General features: G+C 35.2%; 1 protein-coding gene across 1 annotated transcript; it reads right to left on the bottom strand.

The window, feature by feature from the left end:
- Nucleotides 1–3,919: 3,919 nt before the first annotated feature.
- LOC111053869 (bifunctional coenzyme A synthase) lies at nt 3,920–15,568 on the bottom strand. The gene is made up of 6 exons (XM_022340802.2): nt 14,725–15,568; nt 12,272–12,420; nt 10,872–11,072; nt 9,779–10,033; nt 7,727–7,915; nt 3,920–5,825 (listed from the first exon to the last, which is right to left on the bottom strand). Exons 1-6 carry the CDS (start codon nt 15,296–15,298, stop codon nt 5,601–5,603), a joined length of 1,593 nt encoding a protein of 530 aa, XP_022196494.1. The 5' UTR covers nt 15,299–15,568; the 3' UTR covers nt 3,920–5,600.
- Nucleotides 15,569–16,045: the final 477 nt, after the last annotated feature.

Raw genomic sequence — 16,045 nt, 5'->3', positions numbered from 1 at the left:
AAACCGGTTAAATTTTAACCGTGATTAATATTCCACGAGAACCAATCAGAGAAGTCGTATTTTCAAAAAAGCTACTCAGGCCCGGTTGCAAAAAATCCGGTTAAATTTTAATCTTGATTAAAGAACCAACCTCTTTAACCGGCTTTTGTGCAACCGGCACTCAGAGTTTGAATGCTTCATATGTTCTCTTTATTTAACGATATAATAAATAAATAAGTTTTAACACGTTTATTTCAAATTAGTATGTTGGTATTATAGATTAAAATTTTTATTAGCTGGAATGAATAAATTGGGGAACATTTTATCTGTTTAGGGATTTTCTGAAAAATTGATAAACAGATTGCCTGGACTGTTAAATTTTTCTTAAAACTTATATCCTTTTTATTATCAATTACATTTATTATCATTGATTTAAAAATCTTGCAACTATGAGGGCACAAATGACCAATGTGTCATTGGTCAATATTTTCCTAAAAGGACAGTATAAGTAGTCTGGTCAAAAGGATCGTATTTGTTATCTTTTTGGTAGCCTAGATCTACTCAGAAAGTTACACCTATAATAATTCAACGCTATGCAAATTCTTATAAAAAGTGTCCCACAAAAGGTGTGAAGTGTAATGGTCGGAGATTCATGGATTCCACATGAAATTTGTAAAGTAAAATTTTATTAGACTATATCAACCTCAGTTGTCAAGATATAGGTATAGATTATTGAAAAACGCCAATAATTTGGCAACAATCCGCCAAAATTAATTTCTAAGGATATGGTTGGAAAGAAGAAGAAATTTCCAATAATACTCATATAATATGTTCATTTGTTCAACATTTTTGAACTTTTTATGAGCGCTCAAAGTTAAAAAAGTGAAATTTCAAAGTACCGTATGATTGTTATGGAAATGTTTTCCTCTTTTCAACCATTTCCTTGGAATACGATTCTGATAGTTTTCTAGTTATTGGCGTTTTAAAAAAATATGGAAAAGTTCATAGGCTATATTTATCAAGAAAGCAAAGGTAATAGATATAGAGAAATTTACTGGGCATTTTTTGTTGCAAAAAACACTGGCTATTACACTTTCCGAACTGTATAGTTCTCTTCACTCTATTGTTGTCTTCTTGCTTTACATATAACAATGTTGTCTTTGAAATAAATGAATATATAGAGGATTGAAGTCCTCATTCAGTAACTTGATATGGTAGAGGTAGTTTAACAATTTTTTTATTATAGTTAACGGCGTTGTGAACAATCAATTTTTAAAAAAATAATAACATTTGTTCAATTTCATATCTTGTAAGTTCACCAAATCCAAATAAAGATAACGAATCAAATTCAATTTCATCGTTCCAAGGATAAATAGATGATGAATATCTTCATTGATGTTGAATAGTCAATATTAAAATTTTATCGTATAGGGTAATCTATTTCCGTTTTTCGAAAAAAAGTTCCTGATAAAGTTGTAAGCTTGTTTCAAAAGCTTCAAAATTGTGTATTATAATACACCATATAACTAGTAACTACTTTTCAAATGTCCTACAATCTTGATTGTGATTGACCAGTTAATCTGCACGATTTTCAGTACTTGATGTCCATTAAAGTAATAGTAGGGCTACCACCAAGTGGTCTCATGGAAACTAACAGGTCAAATGCAAGGAAATTTGCTATCTGATGTACATGTAAATATATTTGAGATAGAACGGTTTACCTGGTCTCGGTTTGTAGAGCAAAAAATTAGGCCCAGATGTATTTTGCAACATGTTCAGTGTGTCAAACCGTTCATTCCAAAGAGATTAAGATCCAGAGCATGTTGAAGAAGAAGAGGGGAGTGGGAGTAAGGGCTCTGGAAGAAGAGGGTCCCCTTTTAGTCGCCCTCTTACAACAAGCAGAAGATACTGTGGGTGAATTCTTCCCTTTAACTTGAGTACTGAGTCTACCTTGTTCGACTCTACTTTTTCCCCCTACCCACAGGGGTGAATAGAGTCAACACTCAGCTGAATAATTCCATGCGACTTATTTCTGGGACCATTAGAACCACCCCCACATATTGGCTGCCAGTTCTCAGCAACATTGCTCCACCAGGGCTGCGAAGATCTTTTGCTCTTGTTCGTGAGTATAATAAGATAAAAACAGAGCACTCCCAATCCACAGAGATCTTCTGGAGCTCGGTAACAGGCTGAGGTCAAGGCGCCCTCCCATGCGCTTGGCTGAGCAGCTAGAACGTGAGAATTTCTCTGTTGCTGATAGCTGGGAGGAGGAGTGGATGGATAGAGCACCTCTCAGTGTTAGTCTGAGGTATTCTGTTGGGAGGAGTGTGGCTGGGTTTGATCTGCCAAGGCGAACATTGACAGCACTCAACAGGATTAGAACTGGGCACGGAAGATGTAGAGCATCTCTTAGTAACTGGGGTAGATTGCCCTCCCCTGATTGTGATTGTGGAGAGGCTAGACAAACAATGAATCATATCATCCGGCATTGTGCTATTCGAGCCTATCAGGGCGGTTCAGATGATTTTATAGCAGCTTCTCCACAAGCAATAGCCTACATAACCAACCTGGACATTCAAGTTTGACTTGATTATTTCCTATTTCCTTGTGCATATATAGACTTTTCTTTGTCATATATTTTTTGTTTGTATTCTATAATCTAGATAGATGGTTTTATTTTGTTTTATATATATATTTTTCAAGCTGACAAAGGTCAAAGACCTGCATATTTTTGTGAATTCATGTGTGTGTATGTGTGTGTCTATGTGTTTGCCATGCGCTAATAATAATATTATACCTGGCTCGGATTTTATATATAAACTTGCCGAATGAAATAAGAGAGGCGGAGGTATACAGTCTAGCCGTGTACTGAAGGGGCGTGGACAGGTGGCTGTATCACATTGGCTGGAAGGCAGCCGAAGCCCTGCTCCGCTCACGTTATATTCGATAACTTGCCCATGCAAAGTCAGAACTATTAAAATATTCATTATATTAATTTCATTTTTCTTCTTTATCAATTCATCAAATTATAAAACACAATATTGTAGGATGCGAACTCACTGCATTCTTCATTCCCTGGGATTATGAGTGTTTCATTTCTTAGCCTGCATAAAAAATATAATCATTCTAAATTTCACTTAATATTTTTTTTATTTATCAATTATTATTTTTTATTTCTTATTTTATTATTATTTGAATTTGTATCCAACACATTATTATTTTTCGATTGTAATTATTTTATTTTTGTGATTCCTTGTGTTGTCTATGGAAATCTCATCCACACGCAGACGATTAGTCTTTGTGGAGGAATTCCGTAATATTGAGTTTGCTTCATACTTGAAAAGGAATAAAAAATATTTGAATTCATATTTTGAATCATAAATTTAGATAGTAAAAATCGGAAGATATAGTTGATTGAAAACAAAAATCCTTCCAAAGTTCGATTTTTCTGTAAATTTGGCTCTTTTTTGAAAAATAATAACTCAACACTCAATCAAGATAGAGAGCTCTGAATTATTTCATTTTTATCGATATTTTATCACCTAAAGAAAGGAGACAGTGATTTTTTCTGTCCGATGGCTTGATTTGGCGAAAATTGCAGAAAACTGGGAAAGGAACCGAGAATAAGAGGTTTTTAGGGCACCCTGCACCCTTGTTGTATTTGAGCTGTCCAATACTCCAAAATCATTGCATGAAAAATGTAGCATGTAGGGAATTAATTTCCTAGGCGGCTATTTTTTCACTACCTTGTGACCTATAAGGCCAATCGGAGGTTAAAAAAGTTAAAAAAACTAATTCGGAACAACTCAAGACTCTTTGTGCAGGTTTTTTAACCATGTTTTTAGTCTGATTTAGCCGTCAAAAATTGAAAATGAATCATACATCTTCATAAATGAAGAGGGAAAAAGTTCTACATTGGAATAGAAACATCACACGCCAATCCAATAAACCATTTATATTTTTCAACATAATGTATAAAAATTTGAAAATACTAACAACGAATTCACAGTGCAATATATTGAACATTACATCAATATTATGGCATTCTACCCCTAATGCTATACATTTCTTGAGAAAATTTGAACGTTATGGTTCTCTTAAATTTACAAAAAATGTTGTTTCCCTCAAATACAATACAATGCGGATTAATAGCTACGATACATTTTATACATGCAAAATTTAGTACGTGGAGAGTTGACTAGCAAATTACCAATCAAACGGTCCCAAATCACAAGTGAAATTTTTATTTATGTCCATTGCGAAGAGTTCCTCCCATAGACTACTAGTAGCTATAGAACAAAAACCTCCAAATAGTGTTTAATATTAATTATTGGTACCCACTCGACTAAGCATGGCACACAAGTAACTATGCAAATTCTTAGTTTTTTTTTTTTTTTAATGATGACAACTTTGTAGTTACTATCAGAAATGTTCATTTATAAAGTTGTCTTTGTGAGAAAAGGATCTTAACGGATTGTAGCTAGTACTCACATCATTCCATATTTGGAACTTTTTTTCTAGTTAACGGCGTTGTGAACGTGGTGAGGATCAATGTCGAATCTGGAACGGGTTGCTTTATTACTTTTCAATGAGTACTTATATGCAGTATAGGGAATATGCAGATTAGTCTTGAAAAACCCAGAGATCCTATTGATAGTGAATTAAAATTCCAGGTTAGTGTCCCGCACTTATGTAAGTGCTTGTTAAGAATTACCCTGACTTGGCACAGACGGAATTAAAATATTAATGAGAAATTTTTACATATTAATTGACTCTTTCCAATAACACCAAACAACATTGTGATGAAAAGAACCTGCTCTCAGTGTGCTTTTATATAGGATTTTCCATCTTTTATGGGTCATTTCCACTTCGGTTACATTTAAACGGCCCCAGGCACGCATTAATAGGCTCAATAACGGGCCACTAAGGAGCGCGCTCCGAAACACAATATCGAACTGCACGATAATCGAGGCGTTATTGAGTTTGTCTTTCATGGGCTGTTTTTACTTACCACACTCCTGGCAAGTCTCTAAGTAGTGTAGCTACAAATACAATGGATACAAATCTATGTGTGGACTTTCAACATTCTTCCACCACTTCTCCGACACAACACCCTACACACCAAAGCTGCGCACAGTCACATATTACTCAGCACGGAACTAAGTGACTTGACCTTATATTGCGAGGTCAATTAAGCTGACCAATAACTAAACGGTCCACAAGTATGATACGATTGTACAGTTGAAAACCTGAAGGTTAGTAGCAGCAGCTTCCGACGAAGGTCTGCAGTAGTTTGTGTGCTCTTGAAGATCAACTGTTACACTGTTCGCCTGTCAGTCGAAAATGTCCGATGAAACATTACGTTTTGGCTGGCCTAATGCATGTATGGAGGCCGCTTTAGGATATGGCCAGACGGACAAAAAACTGTAGCAGATTTTCGCAGTGAAATGAATATAATGTATGATATTACTGCCAGGAAGTGAGTGTATTTACAGCACGTCTGGTCACCTCCTATTATTCTTCTTTTAACCCATTTTACTGCGAAGATCTACGATAGTTGACTGCCTATGTGACCTTACTATCAACCCTGTTTCTATCTATTTACAAATGATCTGTAACCGTCAGCTGTTGTGGTCGTCATCTTGTGCAGTGTTTGTAAATGGAAGCCGCTGTTGGAGCTCGATCCAGGCGCGATCGACCTGTTTCCTCGTGTAGGCCTTCGTCCACAGAGTGCAGAACACCACGTTGGCCGCTCTCACTTGCTCCACGTTGCTCATTTGCGAGTCCAGACGTTGTCTCGCTCTCTCTTCACTCAGGCCATCTCTCTTTGCCATTCGTTCAATCGCCTGAAAACATTAATTAGTCAATTATCTTAAAAAAAACGTATAAAGGTATATTTTTATGAAGTAGGTATAAACTTAAAAAAGGTGACTTGCATGCTCAACTGTAATAATTATTGTGTTTCTAATACAGTTAAGCATGCAAGTCACCTTCCGTAATTTGATACCTACTTCATACATACCTTTAAAACGATTTTCTTTTGTTTCTTTTCCTTGTCGTTTATCTAAATTTATTGCAGTATTGCAACTTGTAGTGTGGTAGTAATATTCTACATATTTCCTTTTTTGTATAATATTCTAATTTTCAAAAGCATTTCAATTCTTTGTTATGTATAACAAATCATTGTAATTTTATTGTGTTATAGAAGCAAGTTTTTGGAGAAATCCTGTCTGGTTCCATGTTTTCATAAAAAAAGTGAATAATAATTGGTGAATCATTTCAAATATTTGTTGGATCTTCATTCAAGTAAAACTTCGTTAATCTTTATACAGGCTGAAAACATCCAAACATAGTTATAAACTCACTACAATCCACTAAATTTACGACTAATGAATGATTTTTATAATGCCTGAGCTACAACAAAGCATTAAAGTTCAACCATCAGACAACATAATTACATTTATTGGTTATTTTAGCTTATAAACTCAAGTTTTGCGCATAGGTTATACCGTAGGAAAGATATTTAATATGAGTGGTCAGAAGACCGAAAGCTTTAAGTGGTCAACCAACCTCATGAAATCTTATATTTAGAGTCGCTTCAAAAGGTCACCCATCCAGCCAGAGTACTACGCGCATGTATCTATCTATTCTATCTGAGCCATAAGATAGTTAAGCCCAGTTTAGTTCAGTTTATTCTTCGCCACAGTTTAATGACTGGTGAATTGTCATATTGGTGCTTCACCCATGTGGTTTGCTGGAGTGAGCAAAGTATGATCAAGTGATCATAGTACCTGAACCTTAATAGGCCTTATCTTATTGGAAAGTATGTTCAACAAATTCTGAGATTGTATAATAAGGTTTTTTAATAGATAGTGTTCGATTTTTAAATTAACAAGCTTTTGCTATCTATGGATTTGATATAATGTGGGAGAAGGTTAAATATATTATTCACAACTAATATTTTACAGAATACTAAACATTTTGATAACACCTCACCGATCTAGTGAGTTTGATATAACTGTGTATGAAGCTTACTTGACTCACAATTCACAATGAAAATCATACGATTGAATAAATTAGAAACACAATAGAATTTTACAATGGATAAAAAGCTTTAATTACCATTCAGTAAATTTTTTTATAAGTAAGATTACTCTTTCAGGACTACTCAATAATAATGTTGTCGAATGAAGCAAGTTTCGCTGTGAGGATGCCAGTCTGTCTAACCATTACCTCCTCAGTTAACGGAGGTAGTGGTCTAAAGCCCCGAGATGGCTGGGCTCTCAACTCAGGGTTAGGCAGTTTCACACAAGATGGGCTAAGCTTGCTAAGCTCATATCTATGCATCATATCGTAAATGCATTCTGTCGCCCTTTACGGAAAAAGGGCAACTCAATAGATTTTAAATGGATAAACCAGTACCCGTTGGTTAAGTAGGCCTATATTGGTTATTTTTGGATTATTTTCATCATTTCCATTGTTATTCTTTTAAAACGAAACGAACATATTTTTCAAAATGGGGAGTCTGATCTCACTAGGCATCAAACCTGCATAATTGTAGAAATCAATCTGAATTTATATAGATTTGCTGATATATTTTAAGAATGGAAAATCTATATCAAACAACCTTTTTTTGACGTCAAAATTAGTAAATTTATCAATAGGAGGCCTACATAATTACTAGCTGTTACTAGCATTACTAGCTATTTATCTGGAGTATCTATTATTGATCAACTTATCTACTGACCTCTTCTGGTGGAACAATACAAGTCCAGACCTCATGGCAGCAATCATCCCATTTTGCTTGCAACAATAACGCAGCTTCAAACACGATAATATTATGCGTGCCATGGTTCTCCACAAAGTGTTTTATCCTTTCATTGAGAAGATCCCTGATTGCTGGCCAGACTATTGAGTTCAATTTTAATAATTTATCCTGTGAAAAAAGTAAAATAATAATTTTAATAGGGTTTCAATGAATTTCTATTGATTATTTTTATAATTAAACAAAAAGAAAATAGTATTTGACATTCAGTTTGTTGTTTGATCTGAAGGCAAATGTTTTGTGGAATGGCTAATTATTTTTAAGGAAGACTGAATATGTAGAGAAATCAATAAATATTAATAACATTAATGTGATCTTTGCCATTCAAGACAAATATTAGATAATTATGGCCTTACTAGATTCATTTTCCACATAATTTTTATCACTCAAGTTATAGAAAATTCATGCGGTTGAATTTAGTTTGATTTGTTGTAAAGAATTTGAGATCCTGAATAACTCATTAATTTATTTTCAACTATCACTATTTTCTATTCATTAACTGTTTATGAGATTTTTAAATAATCTTGAATACCTGTTCATTAATACGATTTTTATTATAGAAGAACTATATTTTTATGTCAATATCAATTAACATACGAGATGTTATCTCTAAAGTAAAGACCGTTGGGAAATTTCTTGCCGTGAGGTTGGCTAACCTGTGTCGGCTGAATCCAGTCTCGTAATATACACACTGCATTGTTGTCTGCCATTTGTCGCGTTGTTCTATCTTTATTTACGTTTCAGTTATAGCGTTTAGAAATGAATGAGACAATTGATGTTGCCGCCGATTGTGAAATTCGTCGAGTGATACGTTTTTTAAACCATCAAAACGTTAAACCGGTCGAAATTCATAGGCAGTTGGTTACTGTGTACGGTGAAAATGTAATGAATGAAAGAAACGTTCGAAAATGGTGTGAAAGGTTTAGAAATAAGATAGTTAACGTGCATGATGAAGAACGTTCCGGGAGGCCCTCAATAATCAACGAGGACTTGTTGAAAAAGGTCGATGAAGAAATCAAAAACAATCGTCGCGTGACAATATCTGAATTGACCCGTATTTTCCCTGGTGTTTCAAGAGCTGTTATTGGTCGCATTGTGCATGACCATTTAGGCTTCAGAAAAGTTTGTGCGCGTTGGGTGCCGAACGCGTTATCGGAACGTCACAAACAAATCCGAATGGGATCTGCTTTGGAATTCCTAATGCGCTACAAAGAAAATGGTGATGAATTCCTTAATTCAATAGTTACCGGCGATGAAACCTGGATTTCTTATTACACGCCAGAAAGAAAACGGCAATCATGTGAATGGCGTCATCCTCAGTCACCAACGAAACCAAAAAAGATCAAGCCACTGCCGTTTGGAAGGAAATTGATGGCCACGGTATTTTGGGGTCGATTTGGCATTATATTGATTGACTTTACGCCACGCGGAACGACTGTAAATGCAGAATATTACTGTGAAACACTCTTCAAGTTACGGCGTGCCATTCAGAATCGCCGCCGCGGACGACTTACCGACGGCATCATACTGTTGCACGATAATGCTCGCCCACATGTGGCTGGTAAGACGCTCGATTTACTGAACAGATTTGGATGGGAAATTTTCAGTCACCCACCATACAGTCCAGATTTAGCACCTTCAGATTACCATTTGTTTGGCAAATTGAAAGAATTTTTGGGAGGTAAGCAATTCGCGGGTGATGACGAACTTAAAGATGCCGTGAATCGATGGCTAAATGAACTGGCGGCAGAAGAATACGACGAGGGTATATTAAAGCTGGTGAATCGCTATGACAAATGTCGCAATTCATATGACGACTATGTAGAGCACTCTAGATAACCCTCGTATTTCTAACGGTTTCCTGAACTAAATACAATAGATATCCTGTAATCCAATATAGTAATGCTTTATAATAATTTCTTGGATGAAACAAACAGCTTAATTTATTTGATCCATGATAATTTTTAAACAAACCTTATCTTCAAAAACAATTGATCCCAGGGCAGACCTGTTAATACTGCCATCATCGCAGCACACCGAATCACCGAATTCTGTTAGGATGTTCTGATAAGCAGGTTTGCCAACTTGATAGACTTCATGACCAAGCTTATCGGCATTGATAACATGAGCACCCAACGTTTGTAGATATTCTGACACAGCAGTTTTCCCGCTAGCTATGCCGCCGGTTAGACCAATTATGTAAGGCTTCACAGATAGATTTGGCCTTTGCTGAAATGCAGTTCAATAAAATTATTGAATTATTCAATTCAATGTGAATCAAGATAATTTGCAGAAGAGTTGGTCAAGTTCTAAGGCGACAATTCTTTGCAATGCACTCCAAGAAATAAGTTGTAATTTCACAAATTTTTATATAAAAACATAAAGTTTTATTTTATACAATAGAAATAAACTAGTTAAAAATTTATTTGTTTTTTAGATGAAGTGATACATCAATAAGAAGTAAATAAATGTAGACTTAATCAGTTTTAAATTAGCTTCAACCAGACTCATACAAACGTTAGAAGTGAATATTGGATTTCCTCATACATTCTTATTTGTTTTCAAGAAACAATGTTGTGATTAGTTTTATTAATTAATTGCTATTACACTCTTATTTCATAACAAAAATAATAAATAAAATGCAAAATGCTCTTGCTTGTATTGTCTTTTGTATTTGTATGATTACCGGTTGTTATTTTTCTACTTTGAATAGTACCTACAACATTTGAAAAGATGAATATATCAGTTCCATTATAGTAAGATATCAATTCCAATTCTGTCCCGATTTGAAATTTGTACGATAAATGATATACAATTAATAAAACAATCATTTCTAAACATATCAACTGTATCTTTAATGGTTGGAGTTCATCTGACAATCACAAGAGTGAAATTGAGATTTTTTGAACCAATGAACTGTTGGTGAACGACTTTCTAATAATAATAAATAAATATTTTCTTATCGTTCAAAATTGCAATAGTTAAAGACAACGTCAGGAGTCTGGAATTTCTTTAAAACATATGTATTAATTGTTTGGTAGAAAATGGTGAATGTAGGCGTACTAACCAGCGGTGGCTGAAGTATGGTGCCAAGAAGCCTCAACCGGTTGTTTCCAGAACTGACTTTATCTTCTTCAATTTCATCATCTTTGTGGTTTTCAGGCAGAAGAGGAACACTGTGCACTTCTAACTGGTTCAGACCATTCTGCACGCGCACTTCGTTCACCTTTGCACTTCCACGCACAGTCTCAGCACTCACCACTATCATCTGCAAAATTCAATCAAATCAAAACTATACCATAAAACCCTCGCTTATTCAATGATACAGCAAGTACAGAGTCCGGCATAAAAACCTGAAGATTTTTTAGGGTTAATAATCAAAGTATGTTTCATACAATTAAAACATGTGATATATCAAATTAAAGATAACATTTTGCAATTTACAATGAATTACATAGATCACTCACACATTTTTTTATTTGAAGATTATGTCCTCCGTTACTTCTCACACACTCACTTAACCACCTTATTCTAAAATTTGCCATTGCTCACTCAATCATCACTTGTGGAGTGCTTCCTTTACTCCAATTTCTCGTTGAATTCGTTCCTTTCCTACTTCCTTTAGTTCTGTGGATTGTTGGCTGCCCAATAACGGTAATTTTGTTTATTCACAAATCTCGACGGATGAAAATGTGCCTCGTCACTTGAAAGGATAATGGTATCCTGGTGAACATCTTCGAGAATGATCTCGCAAGCGGCTTTGCGATGTGCCCAATCATTTGCATTTAGTTACTAACATCATCTTATACGGATGGAATTTCAGGTCGGAATGAAGAATTCATCGTACACTTCGATCAGAAATGGCTAGCGCAAAAGCACATTTCGCTACTGAACGTCGTGGAGACCGTGCAACAGCTACTCTGACCGCGTTAATGTTTCAGACGTTATCACAGTCCGTTTACCAAATGAAATAATAGTAGGCTACAAGGGTATATGAGCAACTGTGGCCTGTGCATAGGCTAGAGATGAAAATTTAGAGAAAAAATTAATTTTTTTGAAGTGACAGTGGTATGATACGAGTGACAAGAAGAAATCGACTATGATCATACTAGACGCAATCTAAGTTACTATAAATTATATAATAGTATTATCAAGTAGTCTTGTAGAGAAAAATTAATACATTCTATAAATTCATTGAAAATATTTTAATTTGGTTGATAATGAAGAATCACATGGAACTAAAGAGAAACAATCATGATAAAAATGTGATTAGATTGGCCATTTAACATGAAAAACATGTCTTGAGTTTCCTAATAGGCTACCATGCTAAAGTTTGGCATTTTGGTTAACAAGCCTTGTAATCTTCAATTTCGTGTCGACACCGTATGGAAACCATATTTTCAATTTTAAATCAACAGCCCAACAAACAAATGAGAAAAATGATGAGATATTTATGTGAATAAGTACCTCGAAGGTGGGATCATCCTTGGTTGGTCCATACATATCGCTGATGGACACAACTTCATATTCTAATCGTGGTTCAATCTCTTGCAGGAACTCACGCACATTTTTAATCCTCACTTCGGTGGGCTCTATCAGTTCCCATAGTTTTTTTGCTAGAAAATGAAATTTTTGGTCTTGAGAGAGAAATGTACAACTGACACAAAATAGGATAAATACGAACACGCACAGTACAATAAATTGACGAATGAAATTCTCTAAAATTTCGAATAAATTATAGGTAATGGCACATTCTTTAAAAAATGAAGTGATTTAATTTCATAGTCGGAACTATACAGTTCAGTAAATCAAAAAATAGCCAAGGTTGTGAAAGACCATCATGACACATCACAATAATTTAAAACGTTTATTTCATACTTTGGTGTTGATTAATTTCATTTCCACTGGTTGACTAATGCATGAAGTAAATCACGAATAACTTGGAGTAGGAAAGTATCAACTCTAGGAATGCATGAAAATCATTTCACCATACATTATTTGGTTGAGCAAAACATTATTCACTATTTGAAGGCAACAAGATAATAACCTTAAATATTTTTTGATCTATCAATCTAATAATGGAAACTGGTATGTTGAAATAGTAGAAGACAGCGTTAAAAATCCTTGAAATAGTAAATAATTATAAGGTAGAAATTCTTCGTGACGCATAAATTTTCTACATTAAATTTACATAATTATAGACATATTTTACGATCACTGTCATTTCCTCCCAGATATTCTTCTTTTTAGGAAGGTGAGTTTGAGACTTGAGAGAAGACTTTAATATAACATCGCCTTTCCGAGTACGCGTAAGTAGGTGAAAGCTTCCGAAAGCTTTTTAGATTTTGTGGATCTTCAAAATGCTCAGGGGCTGAGCATTATTACCTTCCTCTTAATCAATACCAGAGCAAAGCCAAATAAGTTTAAAAACCAAATAAAAATAACAGTGGTGTATGACCTTGGAAGTCAGTAATATTATAAAACCGATAACCCAACAGATGACCGAACTGGCAGTCGCTATTGATAATCGAAATGACCAGGCCATGAAACATATAACTGTTATCTGTACAAAAGCAGAATGTCTTATATACGAAACCTCACTATCTCGAACCTTGTGGTCATGCAAATCATTTTTTGCATTAATAATGCCAATATTTCCGCATGTAGACACTTGAACAGTGCACACAAATTCACTCCTAATAGTCTATCGCCCTGTTGATGAAAAGAGGCAATGTCCGCTATGCGCGGATCCAGGACTCTGACCTGTGGGGGGGAAATTGAGGTGATCGTCCAGGTGGGGTCCACAGGAGGTTTCGTTGCACTCTTATGTAGAGGCTATCAATATTGAGAAAGCTTCTACTGATCACGACATGGATGACTCAAGCTCAATCACACTATTCTAACTGGAGAGGGAGGATGAACTTCTCAAAAGTCCAGAAAAACAAGAATCTGCAGGAATGCATGAGGATGCATTAGAGCAACCGAGCAGATTACGGGTGGAGAGACCAAACCTCACCACTGCTCAAAGAAAGGCGGCAATTCAGGCATCATTTCTTAGGAGAAGAAATCAAGAAGTCAAGTTTCGGAGGGGCAAAAAGAAAAAACCAAGAGACCAGAGATGGGTGAAACTCCAGGCACAAATGTGGGTCAAGAGACTGAGTCAAGGGTGGCCAGGCGCCCTGGAGGCAATTTGGCGACCCCTCAGCGGAAGGACCTACAATGAAGCAGGGAGTGGAACTCACGTAGGTCTCGAGGATCAATCAGTCTAAAGAGAATGCCAAGCATTGCACCGGATTGCGAGAAACTAGGGACAAGGAGAAGCGGTCAGTTTGGCTGCAAGCAAACAGGTGATGAATGAGATGTTAGTATAGGGAAAAACTTCTGGAGCTTGTAAAGGACACAGGGTTTGGTTTGCACAACCAAAGTGCTTGGGACACACAATAACCTCCGTTTGACGTGTGGGGTTCTCTGAACCTTTGGATCCTTGAATCCGTCTCTACAAACATAACATAATATTAATCAAATTTTTAGATTTGTTCATTCAAATGCCAAGGTCATGATAGGCTACTTATTTCTGCACCCACAACATTTTTTTCAAACACTTTTTGGAAAAGTAGGAGGGGGGCAATTGAGGCGAACCGCGCCTGATAGGGACCGTCATTTTCAGTTAATATGCAGAAGCTACATGAGATGCAGTTCATAGTTCAGAATATGAAAAATAACATGGAAATGGTAACTATTATTGCATGAATGATTTATTATAGCCTAAGTAACTGACTTGAAAATTGATTTTAAATTCAAAACTCAAAAATAGCTGATATTGAGTTCAATATAACCTAATAAAAATTATCGAGGATTAGAAATATAGAGAACTACTAGGAATCTGACAATTTTGCAAAACAAAAATGATAGCTACTTACTTTTGAGCATCTCTGAGTCTGTAACACCAACTGTTATTTTCTTTTGGCAATGTAGAACTGCCTCACTAAGAAGGATTTTATGACCTGTATGGAGTCTATCAAAAGTTCCTCCAAGAACAACATTATTATAAACTTTCAATGATTCAGTTGTTTGGTAATTCTGTCTATTACTATCATCCTCCATCTCACTTGTAGTAATGAAATCACAGTCCAAGGATTTGTTTGTTATAAGCGTTGAGAGTAAACCTTGTTTGTCTTTGTTTAAATTTGAGTCCATATAAACCACTTCAACACGTTTGCTTGTAGCAATTTTAGGAACTAATGATTCACGGAGACCAGAAAGGAGAATCCGTACATCTAAATTAAATTGTAAGGTATCTTTATAGAGCTGGATGATTGAAGGTGCAAATCTTGCTCCACTGCCTAGTTTTCTAGTTTGGTTACTTGTCATTGCCAACTTGTTCTCAGGAAGCAAGAATATGTAAAGATTGTTTTTTATACAATTTTTAATTTTTGGGAGATATTGTAAGACTGCATGTGGCCTTGTCACAACAATCAATGCTGTTTTCGTCATCACTGATATTGTTAAATAAATTTTTGGAGAAAAACAAAAATTAAATAATTACTTTTGCACTTGAAGTAATGGTCACTTTTCAGGTATCTTACTAGATAAAATAATATACAAAAAAAATGTCAAGCACTTGGTTAAGTCTTATACAATGCAGCTTCATTAGCAAGTGATTGTAGCCTATTTAGAAAAATTCTAATCAGTAAACTATTGATATCATAAGTATCAAGTATTCTCTAACCTTAATCACAGTGACCAGTGACTTATTGACATTGCACTGTTGTTTTTTTATGTATAGATATATTAACATGGACGCGTTTCAGCTGATGGATACATAGAGAGGTCTACTCAAAATATTAGCACTCAAGATAATATATTTATTTCAAAATTTTTTCTGAGAATACCCAGATCTTCAACTTTATTGGAGGAATTACCATACACTTATAGTGATTAACTATTATTTTTGTTTTTCTATCATAATGATAATGTTGATTAGAATCAGTTGGTGAGCTCAACCCATATCGATTCACCTAGTTTTCAAAAATATGAATTGCTCGACTGGAGATTAACTGTTTACGAGTTGTACGATTGGTTCAAGGCTCTTGACATAATAGTGAGGTCAAAGTTATAATGTTAGTGGAAAAGATAGAACCACAGCGTTACCGATTGTTTGCCTTATCTCTGCCTTTTATAGAAGAGTGCTAATTCCAGTATATCTAATGTAATATTGAATGATTGATCTTGTTAAAAAGG

The sequence above is a fragment of the Nilaparvata lugens genome, chromosome 5 (assembly GCF_014356525.2).
Source record: "Nilaparvata lugens isolate BPH chromosome 5, ASM1435652v1, whole genome shotgun sequence".
NCBI lineage: Eukaryota > Metazoa > Arthropoda > Insecta > Hemiptera > Delphacidae > Nilaparvata > Nilaparvata lugens.
Note: the sequence above shows the minus strand (reverse complement) of the source record. Positions and strands in the feature narration are given on the sequence as shown.